This window comes from Dufourea novaeangliae, unplaced genomic scaffold (genome assembly GCF_001272555.1).
Source record: "Dufourea novaeangliae isolate 0120121106 unplaced genomic scaffold, ASM127255v1 scaffold14, whole genome shotgun sequence".
NCBI classification, from domain to species: domain Eukaryota; kingdom Metazoa; phylum Arthropoda; class Insecta; order Hymenoptera; family Halictidae; genus Dufourea; species Dufourea novaeangliae.
This window is the reverse complement of record NW_015373890.1, coordinates 2,584,335-2,608,186: the sequence shown is the minus strand read 5'-3', so window position 1 is coordinate 2,608,186 and position 23,852 is coordinate 2,584,335. Positions and strand designations below refer to the sequence as shown.

Here is a 23,852-nt window from a genome sequence, read left to right as displayed (position 1 = left end):
GTAGTTTTTATAATACAAACGTTTGAATGAAATCGAGCACATTGTAGCACTCTCTACGTCACATTACATCAAATTAGACAGGATTTTACTAGGGATCTTTTGACGTGGAACAGCTGATTGTATGCGTTACCGTCTGACTATTCTCAACATCAAGATGGCCGCGATCGTGAGAGTGCAGTAAGGGTTGTATGATTTTTGGCATATATCGCCAGTTACGCCGTTTGGAGCTGTTGTCATTGCTATTCAGTATTTTCGGTAAATATTTCTACATATTTTTATATAGAACACGCATTCGTTTTCTGGAACAATTGCATATAAACGGAATAAAATCGAAACTCTGCAGATTGTCAGTGACATCTCGTGAATGTGATGTAGCAGACGCCTCTAATTGCTTTTAATAGGTTTTCTTCGAGATCCTTAGTGTGTACCGCGTTGTTGCGATGGACTTTGTGGTAGATCCTTGTCAAGCCCTTTTTGCTACGGAAGAAGAATTGATTTGTTACCGACGAAAATATCCACTGTTAATATCCATATAACGCTGATTATACTTCGACTACTCTATAACAAGGTTTTGTCATTTATTTATTACGGGATTACTTTATTGTATTATCAATTAACATCCTGTATTCTGTTATAATTTTTTGAATTACTGTTATCTTCTGCATCCTAAGTAAAACATATTTCGTATGCGGAATTTGCATCATTATATTTTTCCAAATGATACATGTGTTCAGCCTGTGTATTGTGCTTCTATATTTTTATAATAAACAATTTTCAGACTAAATGGATAAGTTGGAAAAATGTAAATTTATGAACGAAAATATAATGATTAAGGCACAAATTTCGATAGTAGTCAGTTATCTGAAAATATGAATTAATCAACATCATATAATACAATTAATATTAATTATAAAAATGCTATTATTTTTCAAGAATGTTAATATTATATGATATTGTTACAAAATTATTTTTATTGAACACAACAGTAATATTTCGTGTTTACCTTTAATATATAACTGATGAAGGTTATTTAAATAAATTATAGATTGAATTTTAAAGATGACAGCAGGCACAAGTTTGGTAGTACCCATAGTTCTATGGGGTCGTATAGCTCCAACTCATTGCATTTCTTGTATTTACCTATCTCGAGATCAGAAAACATTGGTAACAGGATGTTATGATGGCCAGATATGCTTGTGGCAAGTCGACCCAGAAACATTAAAGGTAAACGTGTTTTTGTTATCGATATCAAATGATTTTAGTAGAGACACAATAACAAAGAAAAGATTATATGTTCAGATGACACCAAGATGTTTACTTGTTGGTCACACTGCTCCAATCATGTGCCTCAGTCGAGCAAGTGTTATCATGGAACAGAATTATATTGTTAGTAGCAGTGAAAGCGGAGAGATGTGTACATGGGATTTAGTTGATGGGAAATGCAGAGAAGCTGTGAAACTTAGCAGTGTTCATACACAAATGTTGCCTTATGTCTCTGCCGGTGGAGAAGATGTCAGACTTTTCTGTTCTGGGTATATAAAAATTACATAATATGTTTCTATAAAAATGGGTATATATGCCTTTAAATGGTAACAACATTTGGTTTGCAATTTCAGGTACTACCCCGAAGTTTTAGTGATGGACCCTTTTAGTTTGGAAGTTTTATTCACCTTGAGTTCACGTGTTAACCCAGATTGGATCAGTGCATTGCACGTTTTGCGGCCGGCCAAACGGAAAGGTCGGTTCTACGTGCATACAAGTTAGTTACACTACATCACACCTACGCTTTTTACCATAAGCTACTACCTCCTCTCTCTTTCTCTCCAACTTTCTTATCAACTATATTGTGCAAGACTGTATTACCATAAAAGAACAAAAAGACTATTAGACTGCAAATTTTATGTATTTATCGCATACACAATTGTCTAGAACTTAGTTCAGTTAAACTCTTAATAAAATCCACAGACGTTTTCAGTTTCTGTTAAATCTTATAGGAGCCCTATCGTGGTTATAAAATTTTTATTGGACTCCAATCTTTGTAGATTAGTTCACAAAAATCGATACTTGCATAAATATCTACAGATTACAATTTAATTTTGCCATTTAGATTTTAACTAATATATCTACTTGCACAATATGTTTGATATCTCCTCGTATATTAATTTCTTATGTATTTTTTGCTCCAATCTTGTATTAGGTATTAAAATGGTTAATAAAGTATACTTTTTGGGCACTATTATTTCTCAAGTATTTATAGAGTTCTTACAATGTTGATTTCTGGTAAAGCAATTAACAGATACTGAGGTTTATGTATGTAGATTTCATATCTTTTTCTGCGTATTCAATATTCTGCTAATTTTTCTTGAGCAATTAACTTAAAGAAGCTTTGTGCTTTGGGTATAAATAGGGATTTACATTCGTGTAATTTTCTCAATAAAGAACAGTTACTGAATATAATTCAATATGACAGTAGTATTAATAAGGTACCCTATAATGTACTGTCGAATGAAAATAATTTATAAATTATTGAAATTTTAATAAAAATTATAATGTTGCAGCATGTAAATGAATGACATATGAAGAGACACCAGTGCTGTTGCATTGGTAGTTGAGGCTGTATCATACTTTTCATATATCTTCTTCCTCTTGTTCTTTCTCTTTTTGTTTTTATTATTTTAAATATGAAAATCAATTGTACAGACATTATTAACACTACAACTAATCATTCTTTTATGTTAATCCTCTACATTTGCTCTTCCTTTCACAAAATTTCATCAAAGCATACACTGTATTTACTTACACTCACTAATCACTTTCGTAATCATTTGTGGGTGATAAGTTATACCTGTAGTAAGTATGTATTATCTCAAACCTATTGTTTTATAAATTTTTGTGGTATTCGAATACAATGTACTGTTGTGTATATATTTTGAATGATTGTACTGTTTAGTATTTTTTATGATTTCAGTTCACACTTTGTCGTGGTATTGTATTTATTTAATGAATTGAGCTTTAATCGATAGATCGAAAAATTTTCCTCTTACATTTTTATATTTCAGTTTACAATAAAAAAATATATTGTAGTTTCCAATGGCCAAAGATAGACTATAAAATCTTGCATATACTGTTTACTTTTATAGTAAACTGTATTTGCAATAACAACATATTTGTCTGTAGCTTAAAATTTAATTTTTAAAAGTACAATTTTATTATTGAACAAAAAATTTCACATGAAAAGAATTTTCACAAGTATAATTACATAAATGTTAATTAATGAAGTATTTGTTATAACATTGGTATAATCAATATGATTCTGCATCTTAAGTTGATTGTATTTATGTATATAAGGCTTAAGCATGTTACTTTTTTATATGTGGTACCTTTGAAGTTTGGTAAAAAATTTTCTTATTAATCGAGACATATTTAATAGAGTATTAACATTTCATAATATGATGGCATCTCAGACATAAATAAATACATACTAGACTTTTTAGATGCCTTATGCATGCTTTAAGTAAGCATGATTTTAAATAATTCAATTATTTCTTTATTCTAGTATACAAGGTTTTATTTTGCATGAAATTCTTGTGATATGCTACATGGGTTTTTCTTATTTATAGCTATCATTAGTAAATGTCTTGATTATTATTTTCATTAGGTATACTCGTCTAACAATATTAAAACATTGTTTTATAACTGAAAAATTCTACAGTTTTCAATGCATAGAAAACATTTGTAAGGTGTCATGTTGTTGACCCTTACTAAAAATTCTTTTGCTTAAAATGCTGTGACACCTTCTTAGATGTAGTTAACGCGCAACAGGCGCTTCCCTTCATTTAAAGACGACGTCGTGCTGGCCTTAACGACAACTGGTACGGTTAAGGTGTGGACGCTTCTTGGACACGAGAATCGCAACAGCGAACCCCTTTACGAACATGAAAGTAAACAGATACAGTGTCTTAACGCGCTTGCGATGACCTGCTGCCCATACAATCAGAGGACTGTATTAATTGTGTGTTCGAAAGATTGGCAGGTATTTTTACATACTAATACGTTGTTTTAATTGAAAATTCAATTCATTCTTATTGATACGTTCTTTTAATCAGATATACGATGCTGGTGATTTCTCTGTCCTATGTTCAATTTCGGCTCCTCGTGGTGAACGTTGGATGGCTGGAGACTTTCTAGCTGCGGATAGGGTCATATTATGGAGCGATGAGGGTCGCGGTTACCTGTATAAATTACCAGCTAAGTATGTTTTTGAAAATACGTAATATTACTCTTTTTCTTGTTACTCTACTTCTGAGTTTTGAAAATGTTTACATTTTTGTACTCTTACGAGATATTAAAACTCCATTACCCTTTTTTAATTAGTAGAAGAGCTTGTAAATAATTCATAACATCCAATGTTTGTAAGGTGAAAAGTTTCTAATCACATTGTAGGTCTAAGTTATAAATATATATATATATATATATATATGTATATTGACATATCAAATTACTTAAAGGTCATTCATTTCTTGCTTATAGGGTTCTGGTACACCTTGGCAGGTAGATTTTCTGAAAATTCGTTTTATAAATTACTTTCGAATATAAGAATAAACATACTGTCCTTGCGAAAGAAAGATAAGACTATTAGATAAATGTGCTTGTTCTTATAGCATGGTGAAAGATACTAATATGCATTTGTTTCCTTTAACAAAATTTGCAATAATTAACAAATTTGAAAAGACTAAGATAAAACAAGAATTTTTAACGTGAAAATAAAAAAAGTCACAAGTATTGTGATAAAGATGTACTATTCGTGTATTTATCACATCACATGTTAGAAACAAATTTATTAAAATTCGATACTTTATGGCATTTGAGAAAGTGCTTGTATCGTTACTAATGTAAATTACAGTTGTTCAATCTTACTCGATATACTTCATTTCGATATGTAGATGAACTCATCTCAGTCAGCTGCACTTATATTGAAATTAACCAGAGGCTTTAATTTTAAATCTGAATGCTATTCTGTAGAGGCACTTGCTGGCAATGCACACATTTAATATTTGTTCTCCTTATATTTCTTCACTTCATTGTCCATAAACATTCATATTCAATCAGTGCGTGGGAAATGAAAATTAAAGTTTTGCTCTATCTTCTATGGAAAACATAACAGTTCGAAAATAAATATATTTAGATTCTAAACAATGATCTCTGAAGAATTTGATACAATTTCTTTTCGACAAACTTTTGTTTCTTATTTTGAATGAAACATTAAATAATACTCTAAACATTTCTGGTATAATGGGGATGCATAAGTTCACAAAACATTTTTCTACCTTTCCATTAATATAAAATATAGAATTCAGCGTGCCTTTTTAATGAATCGGGAAAGAACACCCAAAAATAGTGAATATATTGACATGTTGCAAATATGCATTTAACACTATAACTACTTTTTTCGGTGATGTGTCTTTTTCATATAATACACATCTACTGCATCTTATTTCATCTACTGCATTCTACGATGGATCCGGTGTTCTTCTAGCAAGCTGAAGGGCAAGGCTCTCAGCAGGTAACCCTGCATAATTTCTAAATCCATTTCTTTTTTTGTTCTCTACTGTGATACCTCTGACACTATGTGTTTCTCTTCGTATTCACTTTGTTAAATGTGTTACTCTTCTACTGATTTCCTTTTTATTGTCAATTGTTTGAACATCTATTGAATGTGTATAAAATGCACATAGATTATTGTATAGATTTTTCTGTAAATTAATATGAAAGGTAAATACAATGAAACGTTTCTTAATAGTGAAATATAAATTCAAGAATTGCTAATTTTTATAATATATATTATTATTGTCTTTATCAGTATTTTACAAATATTATAATTATAAATGAATCGATGTTAATAAAATACTGTAAAAATTTCACTATATTCAGTTTTTATTATAGATCGACACAAATATTGCAATTCTGATTAACGAGAGTTTAAAAAACTAGACAATATATAGTTATCATTATTTATTAAAAACAAAAGGCTATTATAGAAATTAAAAATGTAATAAAGAATGGTATTTCCTTCATTTCATGTTCTAAATTCTTCGATTAATTTCGTTTCGTCGTACAAATATAATTCATTATTCTTTTGCAAAAATTTTGTATTCTAAACGATTTCACTTGTCTAATAGTACTGAAATTTAAACAGAGTAAGGATTCTAATAAATGTATAACACATTTTATTTTTTAAGTAGGTGTATGGGTAGTATGTATGATATAATTATACATTAAATGAAATACATCACAAACAAAGGCACTATACCTCTTTGCATTTCAGATCTTGTGTACTCACTTTTCATTCATCTCCGATTGCTTTGCATGTATAACTATCTCATTTATTTTTCTATAGGTAAAAGATGACTGATAAAAATGGTTTAACTAAAACTTGATAGTGCTATACCAGATTTAGCTAATGGCGCTGAATTTAGTTGTTGCGCACATCATAGTATATCTAAATTTTTGTATAAGATCTTCTATTAGAATCAAAGTTGACGTAACAAAGTTCATATTGTATAACCTGAATTAAATGAAATTATACAATGCTTTACTGCTTACTTATATTGTTCTATTAAATAAGCAACAAATTCAGTAATTAAACTAAACAGTACAAATAAGCTTCTATGAAACATAATAATTACTATTTATGGACTATAAACTAGCATATTAGTATCCATTATGAATTGCTGTCCATAAATGGTGTTATTGTTGAGTCAAAAATTTGACGTATTAATGTTATATGTTTGTTTCATTTATACAGCAGCGTTGCAGACAATAAAAATTTTCATACTGCAAGTGTCGAGTATGACCAACCTTACTTATACTGCACTTTAACGCAACCTGGGGATAAGGTAATTACAAAATTGATATTCAATAAAATTTTTATTTTAAGCAAATTATAAAAATTAAAATTGTAATTACTTTTTTTTTGTATTTCAGCCCTTATCGTGTCCACCGGCAATGCGATTAGTTACAGTTCAAAGACAGAGTAAAACAGTGAAATATTTATTACGTGGTGATAGCGAAGGTGTTGTTATTCTTTGGACAGTACCAGAAGTAACAACTCAACAATTAGCTCAAATCTCTCAAAATGATCGCTTTGCATCACTTTCGTTGGCCCCGTCGGTAAAAACAAGTCTCACAGTTGCTTGGAAAGAGATGAAACCACCGCCAGTTGGAATATTAGATCAATTAGATAGTGGAGACGGGCATGGTATAAAGCTAACAGCTAGCATATATTTACCGCAACAAAGTCGGTTAGTTGTTGGTCGTGAAGATGGCAGTATTATAATTGTTCCTGCATCGCAAACAGTTATGCTTCAATTGCTTCATGGCAATCATCAACAGTATGATGGTACAATAAATTTACACGTACTTTTAAACATTATAATAAATGCTACTACGCTCATAGAGGCACACTCTCATCCATAAATCATCAGACACTTAAAACTTAATTTATTTTATTTCTATGTAAGATAGTGTTTTGAAATATGTGTCACAAAACTTTCAGAATTACTTGAGAAAATTATAAAATAATAATTAGTCAAGTCAGTTCAACACAATTGAATAATTCTAGCATTAATTTACAAAGAAATTAAGAATAGACGTCGAAAATTAATGAAGAGCTCGTGGAAAAGATTGTAGGATGCTTAAGTGTAATTAGTCAAGAAATATTTTTAAAAATTCACTGTTACATCCCAACGATTTAGTCGGATGGATATTTGCGAATGAAGTGAATATACTATAATTAAACGAATACTTAAGATTATTTACAATACTGGATATACTTTACAATTTCACTACAATGTACAGAATTAATAAGAATTTGTTTATTTTATATTCAAAGTGATTTTGCAACAGCAATTCTTTCTTATTCTTGTTCAGTGGCATAAGTGTCTGGTGACATATGGATGGGAGTGCAGTTTAAATAAAAATTTGTACGATCATACTTCTTTCGCTTTATTTCATTATGTGGTTTATAGATTGGCCTCCACACCAAGTACTTGTAGGTCACTCTGGTCGAGTGAATTGTCTTTTATATCCACACGGAGCTGCATCGCGTTATGATCGGGTACACCTTGTCTCTGGTTCTGTTGATTTTGCTGTATGCTTGTGGGACCTGTACGCTGGTACGTTAATTCATAGGTTCTGTGTCCATGCCGGTGAAATTACACAATTGATGGTGCCGCCTGATAATTGCAGTGTACGTAACATGTTTTATCGTCTTGTTTTAAAACAACTGTTACGTTTATGTAGCTTAAATGGTAATAGTGTACAATTCGGTCGGTATGTCCGATTTTCTTCAGACTTTAATATGTGCAAATAATTATAAGTGTCTTTAATTTCAAGTTAAATTTGTAACCAAAACTTAATCCAAACGTCACTATGAATGCAGATTAAGTGAAAGAACATAAGTTGTAAATAGTAAAAAAGCGGTTTAACTGTTTATTTTCAAAGCATTATACTGATCAGAGCTGGTTAGACCTAGTTTAATAAAAAAAAACTAATTGTCAAAAATGCGCCATTTTGTAAAATATTTTGCCTTTTTAGAGAGCTACTTTCAACATATTAAAGTTTGAAGAAAATCGGAGATACCGACTGAATTGTACACTATTACCGCTTACATAACAGTTGTTTCATGGCATACTTTTTGTAAAATTATAGTCATTTAATTTTACATAATTATAACGTCGTTGTCTTTTTAGCCTAGAATACAAAAGTGCGTTTGTAGTGTTGCATCGGATCATAGTGTTACGTTATTATCGCTAGCGGAGAGAAAGTGCGTTGTTCTTGCTTCTCGACACCTGTTTCCAGTTGTTACGATAAAGTGGCGACCACTGGATGATTTTATGATAGTGGGATGTTCAGATGGGGCCGTGTATGTATGGCAAATGGAGACCGGTCACCTAGATCGCGTATTACACGGTATACGCGTACTTTTTTTTTATTAAATGTATATTATTTTCTTTTTAACTGTGGTGTTATAAAATCATAATAAAAATTCTGCCAGGTATTATTGCAGAGGAGGTACTCTACGCCTGTGACGAAAATACAATGGCTGCAGCTGGTGGATCAGCTGCGGGTGGTGAATTAGGCTTAGCCAATCCTGCTGTGCATTTCTTTAGGTAAATGAAATCTTGCAACGTGGATGGTGAGAACCTTGAATGAATTTGGGGGAGAGATTCCTGAAAAGTAATTATTTTTTTTATTACATCGTTCGTATTTTATTTCTTCAGAGGCTTAAGGCATAGGAACCTATCTGCTATACGACACGCGACACAACGAGGGTTGCATCAGTTACAACAGCTTCACGGCGGGCATGGACCAGACCACGGAAGTCAGATAAAAGCAAAAGGCGCACCATTACTGATACAAGGCTTCAGAAGTAATCCCAAAGATCCAGAAAGTCACATTTTATTTTTTGACATAGAAGCTTTAATAGGTATGTTAATTATTTACTTTGTTTATAAGGTATGTAATGACGAATTGATTTTTATATAATGGTATATCTTATTCTTTTTATGTAGTACAATTACTTAGTGATGAGTATGGAGCAATGTCACCTGGTTCATTGGAAGCACAAGGCCTAATTTCAGCGTCAGAATATCAAAAGGTTGCAGCGCTTACACAATCTGCCAGTCCAGATGCTCACAAGAAAATTGCAGGTGAGGATTCGGTTCTCTTTTCCATCAAATGAATGTGAATATTGTTTTTGAAAATTTAGCCAATATGTATATTAATCAAAAAATTTGCGATGACATGCCAATTTGTAGACTTTTTTGGTCGTGTCAAGGATAAGGCAGGCGACGTTGAACGAATATTAAAGGAAAAGGATCGTCACGGTATCGTGCTCAGTTATTGTTTCATATTATATATTGTAGACTGTATATGTTTTTTTCTGTAGAATAGCGGTTTAGTAAAGATTTAATTTAGGGTCATTAGTTCATTGGTTCTCTATTGTGTGTTATTTCTTGCACAACTTGTTTAATGTATATTTTACACACACGTATAAAACTCTTCTCATATGACTGCATGTGCACAGATATAGGTAGGTTTTATGTATATTTGTAAAGTACAATGTATCGCTCAAAACATGTATTGAGTCTTAAAACAGTCACATTTCCGACAGCATTATAGTTTCATCCAAATAGTTGTGTTGTATTTTGGTTCATTCAAATCTTCAATACATACGTCAATCTCTTTGATCAATTAAAAGTTATTGTACTTTTCTCTGTTTGCTGAATATGTTTTAGTGAAACTTCACGTAGAGAAGCATTGCCTTGTACTCTTCGTTCACTTAATGCTTGGTAGTATTGTTACATTAAATTCATTAATTCACGCATATAACTACAATATGCTCTCTGTCTCTTGGAATGTGTATTTCATGTAATACTCATGTAATGTTCAGACTTCGTAGTGCCTTTAATCTCTACTTCGGCTGTAATCGTTAGAAGATTCGTGTTCGGATAATTTTTCGTTTAATACCTCATCTAAAGCCAATTTCTTTCTGTAGGTATATTGGCTAAAATGAAGGAGGGTGCAGAAAACGTACACACTAAAATTCAGGCCAAGGTGGAAAGCGTTGGCCTCAAGCCGTCGACTCTTGACGGCAAAGGTTAGCCATGGCTTAAGGAAAATGGCGAAGCCATTATATTATACTTTCTGTTGTTAAAATTATATCGCATGGGTTGTTTTGTTAGTTTACATTTTTTGACGTCACGCGCCTTAGTTTCTTTATTTTTCCATGAGAAACGCGTTTATTCTTTATTATGTTTACAATACAAATCATTAAGGGTGTTCACTAACAGTTATTTTGATGGATTTACACGTTGGTTTACTGCTTCACTACTTGTTAATTTAATGCAAATGGCTTACTTCCAGTTATACTGTCATTGAGTAAAAAAATAATACTGTATAATATTTTTACAGAATGTGTTACCAAAATAAGATTTAGTTGGTGTAGGAAATCGATCGCATTTTAGGGAATCATGTATTGTATCTAAATTATTGTCTTTTTATTATTTTATATTATAATATTCGAATTATGAATATTTTTTGTATACTTCAAACACATTACAAGATCTTGTTTTATATATTACTATTTTTATTTCTAAATTTCGTATCCACTTTCCATACTTCTTACATAGCGAATATTTGTGATTGAAACATTATTAATATCTGGTCACCAGAATGTCTTTTATATTTTTATTGTAGGACACATATGCGTGGGTAAAAAGAAAATTTTCAAGTCCATATCACACTTAACGTCTTCAATACACACATTTGTAAATTAAACAGGTTCAAATTCTTAATTAATTTTTTAATTAGTGTTAATCTTTCACAGGTGAAAATTGGAATAGTAGTGATGCTGCGAAAAACAATCTAAAACGAAATGGGGCTTTCAGTGAACCAAATGCAACTATGGAAGTTGCTCAGCTTATATTAAGCTTATTGCATGCCTGGGGTTTAGATCCAGACTTGGACCGTGTTTGTGAAGGAAAATTAGGTCTGCTAAGACCCATGGTTCCAGTTTCATTTGGAGTATTATCTAAAGGAGGTAGGAGCAGAAAGTTTCTTAATGTATAAAACATCTGCTTGTACCCTTTAGTGAACATTGTTTACTATAGGTTACATGTCATTATTATTACCAACTTGGCAAATGCAATTGGAACCGGGTGGTGAACCAACAACTCAATTAGAACAACGTTTACCGGTGGAATTAGTAAGACAAGAGAGGCTTACCAGAGCATTCACGGCAAGAGCACATTGGGAGCTATCTACCACATTAACCAGCAATCATTTATTGGCAGTAGTTGCTTTGGCAAATACTTTAATGTCAATGAACAATGCAACATTTGTACCTGAACAAGAACGGAATCGAAAAATGCACAGGTCAGTGCTCATTTTATGAAAAAAATTGGAATAGTGGATTAGATTTCATTGATACATTTTATGCAGGCCTGGTAATAGATCGGCAGTTAGTTGGAACAAAGCAGAAGAAGAAAATGAGGAAATTTATACAGCACAGCAAGCACAGATTAAACAAGGCTGGTCCCTATTAGCGACACTACATTGCGTGCTCCTGCCTGACAAAGTGACTGCACAAGGGGGTGCAAAGACATTCAAGCGGCCTCAAGTCGAAATGATGGCACGGAGGTGGCAACACCAATGTCTTGAGGTTAGGAATACCAGTGGGAATGTATACAATGAACGGTTTTACAAAACGCGATGATATTTTAGATTCGCGAAGCCGCTCAAGCTTTGCTACTCGCCGAGTTAACTAGAATGGGTCCAAAAGGAAGAAAAGCGCTTGTAGACAGCTGGTCGCAGTATTTACCAATGTACAGTACCCAAGAACCCATTGCGCCGCAAATACAGAACCAAAGCCCTCCGAGCTCTGGCAGTCCAGTGCCTCCAGCTGAATCGCATCCAGAAGAAGAAGACGAGGAAGAGGAATTAGCAGAAGGTATTTTTTTATAAATTAAATCGTGCTTGTATGATTTCAATCTGTAAATAAGTATCCGAAATGTACACACTCATATTAGCAGAAACACATACAGCTAGGAAACCTTCGAGTGTGGCAGAACTAAAACGAAAACAAACGACGGCGGTAGTATTACTAGGTGTAATTGGAGCTGAATTCGGTCAGGATGTTGCTACGATGAATCAGAGAAGGGATCACGATCAGAGACGAAAAAGTTCCATCGTAGAAGGATTTGGAATTGGAAACAATGATCTTGCTAGGCATACTAGTATGGCACTTACGCATCTGTTACATGCACCACACTCTCCGAAATTGCCCTTACACACGGCATTACGAAGAGCAGCAATCGATCTCATTGGTAGAGGTTTCACCGTTTGGGAACCTTATCTTGATGTATCAAAAGTAAGAATAATATTAATGCTTTTGATAAATTGGTTTTCAATGAAAAAAAATGAAAAGATAATGCTCAAAGCATGAGATAAACGTGTAATAATTTTACCCTATGGTAATATGCAGGTATTATTGGGACTTCTGGAAATGTGTTGTGATGCGGATAAATTAGTACCGAGCATGACATACGGCCTTCCTCTTACGCCTCAAGCAGATACGTGTCGCACGGCACGCCATGCGCTAACTTTAATAGCTACTGCCAGACCGGCGGCATTCATCACAACAATGGCACGAGAGGTGGCTAGGTACAATACACTGCAACAAAATGCGCAAACGTTAAATGTAAATATGGGCGCGAGCGTACTAGCTAGAGCAAAACCAGAAATACTCAGAATTGTTGAGCAGTTAATCGATAAAATGCAGAGTGAAATGAGTGATCTTTTAGTGGAGGTAGGAATAAAAATAGTACTTACAAACTCATGTCGATTATCGTCCCGAACTCGGATCCGCGCCGGGACAATAATCCTATATTTAGATTATTGACTGAATTAGACCTGAAGCAATATTCCAATTCGTTTTTTGCCGGATGCCCGAGCCTCGGCAATAAAGTATGCGTTTGACACGTTTTACGGCTTCCCTCCTCCCAGTGGTGGAGATAACGCTTGGACAATAATCGTGTAGAACGAGCCAAACGATAATCGAGAGGAGTCTGTACTGAACTCAAAAAATTTGAAATCTTATTATGTATTCAACGTCACAATCAACGTTCGCAGGTCATGGATATTATTTTACATTGTTTGGACCCAGGTCATCTGAAAACGAAACCACTGAATGAAGTATTTCCGGCGGTGTGTAGATTTAATCAAGTAAGTTCAATTTATACTGAAATTATTCATACCTTTTAAGCGTCAACCGATAAAAACCATGTAATATTTTCTTTAGGTGAGTCATTGTCCGGCAACGCGCAGGATAGCAGTGGGTAGTAGAAATGGTCAACTCGCCCTGTACGAATTGCGAGGTAATGTTAAATGCCAGACCGTACCTGCGCATTCAGGGTCTATAACCGCTCTAGCATTTTCACCCGAGGGCAAGTTTCTGGTTAGCTACTCTTGTATCGAGAACAAGTTATGCTTCTGGCAGGTAAGAATTAATGTTATCTTAATGCGTTTAAACAATCATAACACTAGGTTCTATCTTCGTTAAAAACATTCATCGTTTCCAGCAAACCAGTAGTGGTATGTTCGGTCTAGGAAATTCGCAAACACGATGTGTTAAGTCGTACAGTACAGCACCAATCAATGATGTAGCGCGATTAAATCCTATGCGACTAGCTCGACTGATATGGATAAATAATCGAACGGTTACATTAATGCTTGCCGACGGATCCGAAACGCGGTTCAACGTATAAACTGTAAACGAGATCCATCCTATTCCAGTACTGAGCAAATAAAAAAAAGAGAAAGAAAACGCAAACAGTACAGCCAGCGGATTCAGCCTACGAGCAGGAGCGTGGAATAATTGTAGGCGAAATAAATAGCCGAAAGTGCCGTCGTGAATGTTGGTGCGTTTATTGGTACTTCATAGTGCTAGTGTTAATCAATCGGATACCGTTATCACACGGATATAACCTCCATTGACGACTTTCATCGTTCCACGATGCAGGATATGACATAAGAATGGTCGTCAAACATGGTACGGAAATTTGTTCCTTTTCAAGTCTCTTTTCGCTTCTTTCTTCCGTTTCTGTAATTAGAACTTTTCATTTTTGGTTACACACGGACACGTTCGATCTTTTTTTTTTCTTGTTGTGTTACTGTAGCACCAGAGATAGCTTTGAATGCCGTCATGCTCCAATAAGAGTATTATTTTTATCTAGTAATTTAATAGCATTATCTCATTTGATTGTTAACTACGTAATCGCGAGTCTAAAAATATTTGGTTAGTTTCGTGAGTTTAGGTGAAAGTTAAAAAGAAAATATGAAACGCTTTCATACTGACAAATATACACCCGTGTAACTTGTTGAACATTTCTACGTTAAAGGATTCATGTGTCGTACTGTACATTGTGCAACATTACATTACCGCGTGTGTTATTTAAGCCACGTTTACATATTCCTCGATATAATAGTTTAAAGGTTACCGTATGAAAACTACATGTGTATATATACATACCAAAAAGGAAAAATGAAAAAAAAAGAGAACATTTTCAATAGTTGTCAAAAGATTTGTACATACATAATACAGTGGCGAACCATAGGTCAATATAATAATTTTTATGATTAATCTTATGTTTATTACGTTTATGTATAATTCAACGCTTCAAATGAATTCCTTGTTTTACGAATTTTACACGTGTTATTTGTCGTGTAATTTGTACCATTTAGCGAGTTAAATGTTCCCCAATCTTATCGAAAGTCTGTAATGCATGTTACGAACTAATCTTAAGAGCCAATTGATCGCTAACGTTTTGGTATTTATAACTAAAAACAAAGCGAGGGTGAAGATCAGCAATTAATTACTTGGTAACATGAATGTGTTATTTCGAAGGTGACTAATCGAGATTTCGGTACGTTCTGCCGTTACCCTATAACTTTTATAAATATTCCATGTGTAAACGATTATGTAAAAATATTTATTTCGTTCTTTAGAATCGGAAAAGCGACGGATTGAATTTAATCTCTAGAGTTGTCCGAACGTAAGTGTGATTTTGCAGTTATTTTTTCTCTTTAATCAAAGGTGTCTCTCCAGTCGTAAAACACATGGATGATATGATGAAGAATATAATAGATCGTATTAAGTTCATTTAGCTTAATTTATTATCGTTATACTGGACCGTTTTAAGTTTAGAGCAATTTTTTTCTGTGAACACGCCAAACACGTACGTGTTTGTGTGTACGTTTCATTGATTAGGAAATTTATAACTCTGTTGTGTCCAGATGCTTACAGGTGTGCAATTATGTATGCAATTGTGTGTACAATCCTTACGTTGTAGATTTATTATTCGTTATGAATCGCACATAATTATAAGTGAATCTTCCAACAAGTGAGAAATATTTTAATATAATTGAGATATGTGTCTAAAATCGATAGTAAAAGGTCTTACTCTGAGACTATGTAACTTTTGGGCCCGTAATTTGGCTTTGATTTTGCACAGAGTACACAGCAGAGATAGAGAAATTTTATTCAAATATTAGATGACAAGTTAAAACAATATCTAGAACATTATTTGTGTTATTTAGTCAGTGAACTTTTATTTTAATAAGCTTGCAATTATACAAAATGAAATATCTTTTATAAGATTTCTTAAAGGTATTGAAAAGCTTCAAGAAGTATCTTACATATAGGAGAAGTAATGTCATCATTTTATATGGTCAGAAGCTTCCTTTAAGAGTTCAATGAAGTATTTGTACTGTAACTGGTCATTAATTATTTGAATATGATTTTATCCTTCTTTTATACAGAGTATAGGTGACAATTTACAAAATGCATAGAAGTCATTAGGCGAGATTTATAATATATTTAAAACTGTTCTTTCTTCTGTACTTAATATGTACTTGTACATAATACCACGCAACATATAAACGTAATTGATAGCATAGTAGATATTTGTTTATCTATTGTCCACAATGTATTAAAAATATAAAATTCAACATTAAGTAAAGCAATAGGAATAGATGGTGCATGTACTTTTTAAACATTCAATGTATTCTATAAGCTTATTTCCATACTGTATACATTTTCAAGTTCGTATGTTGCTTCACTCTTTTTAGTTTCAAGTGGTGTTATATGTAAGTATATATTAAGTGTATGAAAAATGTACCTTGAATGTTTAATACATAGTTATATACAATGTGTACTGTGTACAGAACTAAACAAAACCTATAACTTAAATGATATAACAATTCTCATGTCAACGCTGATGAAAATAATTTTTGCTATCAATACATCATCATAGTATTTATCAAATCCATTCACTAAAATGTTAACTTACATCTGCCTTTCTTTAGAACAACAGTTAAGTGCTTCATTTGGTTTTCAGTCTTTATTAACACTTTGTAAAAGTGCATCACAAAATATTTACTTAAAGAACAAATTTAATACTTGAAATAATTATGAATGAAAGTCTAAAATAATTTTATTTACACATTACACTTCTCTGTTTACTTTTCATGCTTTCTGAATGGGTTGATAAAACGAATTGACTTATTGACAAACTTAAGTAGCGTTAATGTCACAAATATCTTGAGAGAGAAGTGTCAGTACCGCCAAGTATTTGGTCACAGAGGCGTGTCCACGATCAACGAATCCGACGAACCACGAACTCCGAAAAAGTTAATTTCGTGAGCAGGCATGAGACGACGGACCCACTAAAGTACTTTAGTACCATAAAAACTATCTCATCGCGGTGGATGAAATGATTACACTGTGTTACCTGTATTCTTGTATATAAAACTGAATGATACACCTAATTGTATCTATGTAATTATTTATGTGTACATTGTGTACTTTATCGCGCGTTATGTATGGTTAAACCAGTCCTGTTTAAAGTTGCTTTTAAGAACAGCGTAGCTTTCTACACTCATTGTGAGTTACCATTGTATCCGAATGCCACATAAATGATGTTTCGTCGTTTGTGCGGATCCGAAATAAACAGAAATACAGACACGATACGACAAACAGAGAAATACAAAATCGCGTAAGGGACTCGAAAGTATAGACAGGACACTAAAGGATAAACGATATTCGATCGTAAATGTGAAACAAATTTTGCTATTAATGACGATGCTCAGTGATGGATACTTGACATTCTTCAATGTAAATCAATCTTCGGAGAAAATTGTTTTTACGATCTGCAAACTTTTTTCAATTCTAATGAATATGTGATACATTTATCTTTAAACTAAATGTTCTTCAGAAACTGTTTCTTGAAAACGAAAGGAATTTACAATTTTGTATAGGGCATAGGGTAAATGTCCCAATTACTGTCAATGTTTCTAATACTGTCACTTTATTTATTTCACTTAATAACAACGTAACATATAAAGAATTGTGAACAAAAAATTTAATTATTAAATTGGGATTTTGATTTACATAAAAATAAAAAAATAAAAATACACTTGTGTATACTTGATATTTAAAAATTAATGTTGAGAAATGAGAATACACTTTGAACGTTAAAAACGCGACTAGGTAAGTAGGAAGTGATCCTTACGAAATCATAGTAAAGGAGATGCAATTTTACTATTCAACCTACATCTATTGTACAAAATGAATTGTTACAACAGTACATAAGAATTAGTTTAATTTTTGAGCTAACAATTATAAGAACGCTGGGATTGCTTGGAGACTTTAATTAATTGTTTATATTTAATGTGTAAAATTATTATTTTTTAATGACAAATACTATGTCTCAAACTGAGATGATTTTTAGGTGACATACACGTAAAATTACGGTAGTACAATCTTAAGGTGGCAGTAATTGGAACATCTACCCTATTCCAATCATTTCAAATCATACGAGCTTTAACTCTTATAAAACTTGTAACATTCTTGAACTGTTCTTGACTTTCAACGTCTCAACGTTTCTCGACTATTCGTTCGAAATAATTCGAGTTCTTCCTAGATTCCATCATTAATGGTAATGTTTGATGCAAAGGAAAGTATACCGCACGTGTTGTTAATCGTTATGCAATAATTGAATGTATTTAAATGTAATCAATGTGAAACGCGATGCGTTCAACGATAATATATATACCATGATCACAAACATCTTTATCTTCGTAATTATTATTCTCGTATTATTTTATTACCATATAACATAAAATCGTTCGTATTGCAGGAAACATCGAAATTTAATCTATTGATAATAGACATATATACTATAAAATGAATCTGATTCCAGGAAGGTGCAAGTCAAAATAATTTATAAATCTAAGTGCAAATTTTAATAGTAGGAATTGTTAAAAACATCAATACGCGATATTTAAATAATATTTGATTGAATAGAGGAAATAAATGTATCAATTAATTAAACTTTTACGAAGGAAATATTTTATTAAGTAAATGAAAGTTTGCATCGGAGTACCTTGAATTTCTTTAGCGTTAAGACTACGTTAATTATCATTAAAGTTTATTATATTTAAGAATACCATTCATAATATACTATTTTATTACATAATAGAGTCGGGTCATTACTTCCTATCACATCAAATTATAACAATAAAGAAAATTTAAATAACTGTATGCAGTGATTATATTTCCTTAATACTTTATTATTTAAAATACAATATGTACCAGAAATACAGTTGCATTATTAATGCAATAATAAGATAAACATCAACTATTCCTGTGCATTTAAAGAGCATTTCATTCGTTTAGAATTTGAAATAAGTTGTCATATGTATTGGGCATCGAAACACTGTAACAAAGAAAACCTTTTTTTATAAAGTTTCATTTGTACTACGTGTAGTGTATTACAATTGAAAATATCAGTGTATTTAAGAACAGAAGTTTGTCATCTCTTTTATTCAGGACTCTAGCCAAAATTTCATCATAGTGAATTTAGTTTCTATTTTAGTATATTACTAACAATAAATGTATGTTAATGCTAGGATAATGAATAATCACCTTCGTGTTGTAGTTTAAAACCGAGGAAATTTCCATTCTGTTACTCGAAATCCTGAAAACAAAATAAATCTCAATTCTAACGGAATAGATCAACAAAAGTAATTCATATAAAATATTTGTATATCTCAGTCAAATGTACACGTTGGGAATTTAGAGCTTCGTCATAATACTCAGTCCCGAAAGAATATCATCATTAGTATTTTAAATATTTACCATAAAATAATTAATCTTACTAATAAATAAGCAAATTTAAAAAAATTTTTTTAAATTGTTAAAATCATATTAACTTACATGAAGAAAATTCCGGAGTAGTTATATGCTTTTCTATGTGTAAGAAGTGTATATAATCGAATGAAATGATTTTATATTTTTCGTCAAATCGACCTCATGGGTAACTTCAACATATAATTGTAAGTAGGATATTAACTTCAGAAATTCAAATCAAATATTCATACAAGCAACGCTTCTTTTCTTGACCACCAAAACCTCACTAACGACTCCAAATCTTCTTGCTGAAAAACAATATACATGTTACATTTATATTATGTACAAACACTAAAGCAAAATGCGTTTTTTTTAACAGTATTAAAATCAGTACACGTTGGAATAATCATTGAAATTTCTCAGTAATTGAAATGTTTATCATCACAAAAAGAAACTTTACCAAAGGAGGGTCACCTAAAGACAGTTAAATACATTTTCCCTTCCATTCATTTTTTGCATAACGCCTCCATCTACCCATTCTGGCATTTATATTGTTTAACATGAAAATAATTTCGCAATCTTTTTTAGATGAAGCCACCACCACCGTCTCCACAAGCTAACCACAATTCATTTTGCGATAATTCCACTTTAATAAATTTCAAGCATGTAATCAGTTAACTCTTGTGTGGGCAACCAAAATATTCACGGTTATTGAACAATCGGAATACCCCTATTATGACAATTTAGATAAACATAGATAATTTTACTTCCATACTTTTCCGAAACTCTTAGTTTTCCCTTCCTATAATATACCAAGTGCAGTTTTTGACAAGAACATAAAAAATTGTGAAAGGAAATTTAGAAATGGGTACCTCGGTACCCGGTTGTCTACAAAGGGGTTAAAATGGAAAAAAACAGAATCAAACTTACCTTATTACTTCAAGTTTCTTCTTTCACAAGTGCAGATATACTTCAAATTTATTCTGTCACAAATGCAGGTATACTTCAAATTGTCATATCCCAGTTTTATACAGGATGATGGTGTTCAAACCTGTAAATGCAATGTTATTAAAAAAAGGCAGGCAATTTTTTTAAATGTATTGTTTTGCATAATCAGTTCGTTAAGCCTTATTAAGACTCTATCACAAAATTCAAAATTAGTATGAATCATCAAAAAATCTTGCATTGAGATATTTTTAAATTGTCTAATCTTTAACGGAAGACTTCTATCTTGTGTATCCTTTCGCTAAATAATTACTTAAATATTTACCTTTTCAGTTTTTTCTATGTACCACGCGTACTCCTTCAGCCAGCAACTGCTATGAACATCTGTAAAGACAAAAAATAAAATGAGTACTTCGTTTAATAATATATCACTTTGTTAAGTTATAATTCGGGAATTGGCAAATTAATATGTTTGATGTATAGGTTGAAATTGAATTATAGTTTTTATGTTAAATGAAATCGATAAAGGTAACGTTATTATTGCAAACTTATTCACAAATCTGGAACTTCGAAGTATATTCCTAGAGTATAAAAATATCAATTTTATATCAGTCACGGTAAAAGAATAACTTATATTTCATAAATAATAATTTGCGTCTTAAAGAATTTACGTATTAAAACTGGTATTACAGATTATAACGTGTGTACAAATATAAGAAATTCGTGGTACAGATGATACAGGAGAAAATCATACCACTAAAGCTACATTTTTATTAAATCATCTAGAAGGTATATGCAAAACATAAAATGATACTGAAGATCAAATATATTGCAGACATTAATGTACGAGTTTACTTTTGAATGAAAGCGACACGGTATTATTTAACAAATGAATGAAATATTTGTAGATGTACGAAACTTATTTAAATTATTATACAAATATGAATGGTAACGTTTTATAAGTACGTCTGACCTATTAAATTTCAGATGATGAATACTAAGATAGTACATTAACTTCAATAATATATCGTAGTAATTCGAATAAATTTTCATGTGTCTAACAATATTTCGAAGATTCAAGCATCCCATATATATGTTTACCACCCCGACAAGTAAGTAAACAATTCATAAGCAATTCTAAAGGTTTTTGTTGTTCAGAAGGCAATTAGATGTAGCAGCCTAGATTTCAACTAGCGACCCAGACAACCTTTCGCTAAAGTTGGTACACAAATACATTTCGGTTGTCATAGGTAAAAGAATACAGTCTAGGCTGGTAAAATTTGCACACAAGTAGTAAGTTTTTTTTTTTTTTGCAGAACCGTATATAACAAAACGATTGGGTTTGCATAATTATGCAGAAATATCAAGGTCCAGAGCTTAGTCAACGTACACACTGAAGAACTCGGGTAACGAAATATACAATTATGGATTTGAACTCCTTTGCTTTTTTCCTAACCGTTTTGGAGTTTTGCACCATTATAGACAAATTCAAACATACTGGTAAAGATTACAAGTTCGAATTATCTCAGTTCAAAAGCTGAAAAGATTGAAGTTTCCTTAACATTTTAATTACAAGCAATTAAACGGTACATTTCTGATGTCTAGAGAAGAAAAAATAAAGAGACTAACAACGAAATATTTGTAATATTTCTGTTTAAGAGAGTTTACAAATATTATTAGTTGTAATCGAAACAATCTTATAATCTTTACCATGTGCTTATTTTCACGTCCCACCCGAATATTAAAATAGAATTACGCATAATAACATTTTTACAAAATCTACTCACCTCGTACCAGTAGATTCATTGACTAGTAGTTTCAAGTAAGTAAGCCTATCTTGTCATTGCTGTCACTCCTCCGTTAAAAGATGCTTGATTAAGAAATGTTCAGTATCTACTGTGCATTATTTGCCATTTGCAGGCAAGCGCGTACACTCGAACACGTAGTTGTTTTCTTCGAGGAAAAACATGGACATTTTTGTAAAGGAATGCACGTAGGTGCAAACGTATCCGCAACAAATAGTCCTTGGACATTCTCAGAAGCAATTGTGATGGGCCATAATAGTTGTATAATTCGGTAACACATGCAATATGCGCCTATGCTGCTCTCAATCGTATGTCAGGAGTGTTTCATTTATTTTAAAACAAACAAAAAATGAATGTTCCTGTCTGTTAAACCATCTGAACACACATAGTGTGGATGCATTAAATAATGCAAATAATTAGTATGTATGCGTACACAAGGTGGTGTTGTAATCTATTCACTAAATGAATTTGTTATCAGGTCCTATCTTCATTTCATGGATCTACGCTACAGACATACAGTTGTAGGAACGTTAACTTGGAACTTTCTGGGAACTTTTCGTGAAATTCGTGAAAGAGGAATTAGATTCGAGAGTTGGTGTAGTAAGATTAGATAGGTCAGACAGGTTGAAGAGTAATGCGATTAATTAAGAAGAGCATCAAGATATGAAACGATTACTGCTGTTCCAATCTATATTTTGAAGTGAAATATAATCATTCTTCCAAGAAAAGTTTTATAAAACTGTATTAGTTTTATAGAACTAACAGAAGAGAATTATGAAACACTGTTAAAGATAACAAAATTTCTTCTATACTAAACTTCGCTGGACATTCAATTAAAAAAAATTATGGGAAATAATGTAGGTTTGGAACACGCGTCTATTACATTTGATGATTCCTGAAAAAGATTGTGAAATTTTTGTAGTGACTATAAACAAAGGAACAAAACATCGTTCACAGTGATGCAGTGTTTTTAACGTTCAACCGCGAACAAAATTTTATTTCCCTGATGAAAGATTTGTATCGAACTTTCTCGTAAAAAGATCACTTTCCAATACAATAAAAATATTTGAATTCTCAAGCAAGAACTAACTTCTTGTCAATTGCTAAAAAAACGGGATAACATATTAGGAATTGCTATAAAAATAATTAAAAGAAAATAAATCATTAAAGAAAGAAGAAAAATTATTTGCTGTGATAATACAAAAAGTTTTTAATGTTGAAAGCGGCTTTTCAATAAGTTTCAATAGCGTTACAAAAAGTTTTAAGTAATAAATGCAGTATAAAAAATTAAATTAATAAATATGTTGATATAAGAATACTTTCGTTTAGTTTATACCCACAGTAGGCATTAA

General features: G+C 32.0%; 1 protein-coding gene and 1 long non-coding RNA gene across 2 annotated transcripts; one reads left to right on the top strand and one right to left on the bottom strand.

The window, feature by feature from the left end:
- The first annotated feature begins 156 nt into the window (after positions 1-156).
- LOC107186302 (WD repeat-containing protein 7) lies at positions 157-14,426 on the top strand. The gene is made up of 27 exons (XM_015574138.1): positions 157-255; positions 402-568; positions 1,046-1,224; positions 1,300-1,532; positions 1,617-1,759; positions 3,843-4,033; positions 4,107-4,252; positions 4,531-4,551; positions 5,537-5,563; positions 6,806-6,896; positions 6,985-7,399; positions 8,028-8,248; positions 8,751-8,970; positions 9,056-9,170; positions 9,282-9,487; positions 9,573-9,710; positions 9,819-9,887; positions 10,559-10,660; positions 11,390-11,602; positions 11,673-11,937; positions 12,004-12,223; positions 12,286-12,511; positions 12,591-12,931; positions 13,046-13,369; positions 13,693-13,785; positions 13,862-14,059; positions 14,142-14,426. The coding sequence occupies exons 3-27, from the start codon at positions 1,060-1,062 to the stop codon at positions 14,325-14,327; spliced, it is 4,569 nt and encodes a 1,522-aa protein (XP_015429624.1). The 5' UTR covers positions 157-255; positions 402-568; positions 1,046-1,059; the 3' UTR covers positions 14,328-14,426.
- Positions 14,427-19,248: 4,822 nt separating this feature from the next.
- Positions 19,249-20,050, bottom strand: LOC107187228. The gene is made up of 3 exons (XR_001516199.1): positions 19,838-20,050; positions 19,547-19,598; positions 19,249-19,337 (listed from the first exon to the last, which is right to left on the bottom strand). It is a non-coding gene; the product is annotated as an uncharacterized LOC107187228 (long non-coding RNA).
- Between the last annotated feature and the right edge of the window lie 3,802 nt (positions 20,051-23,852).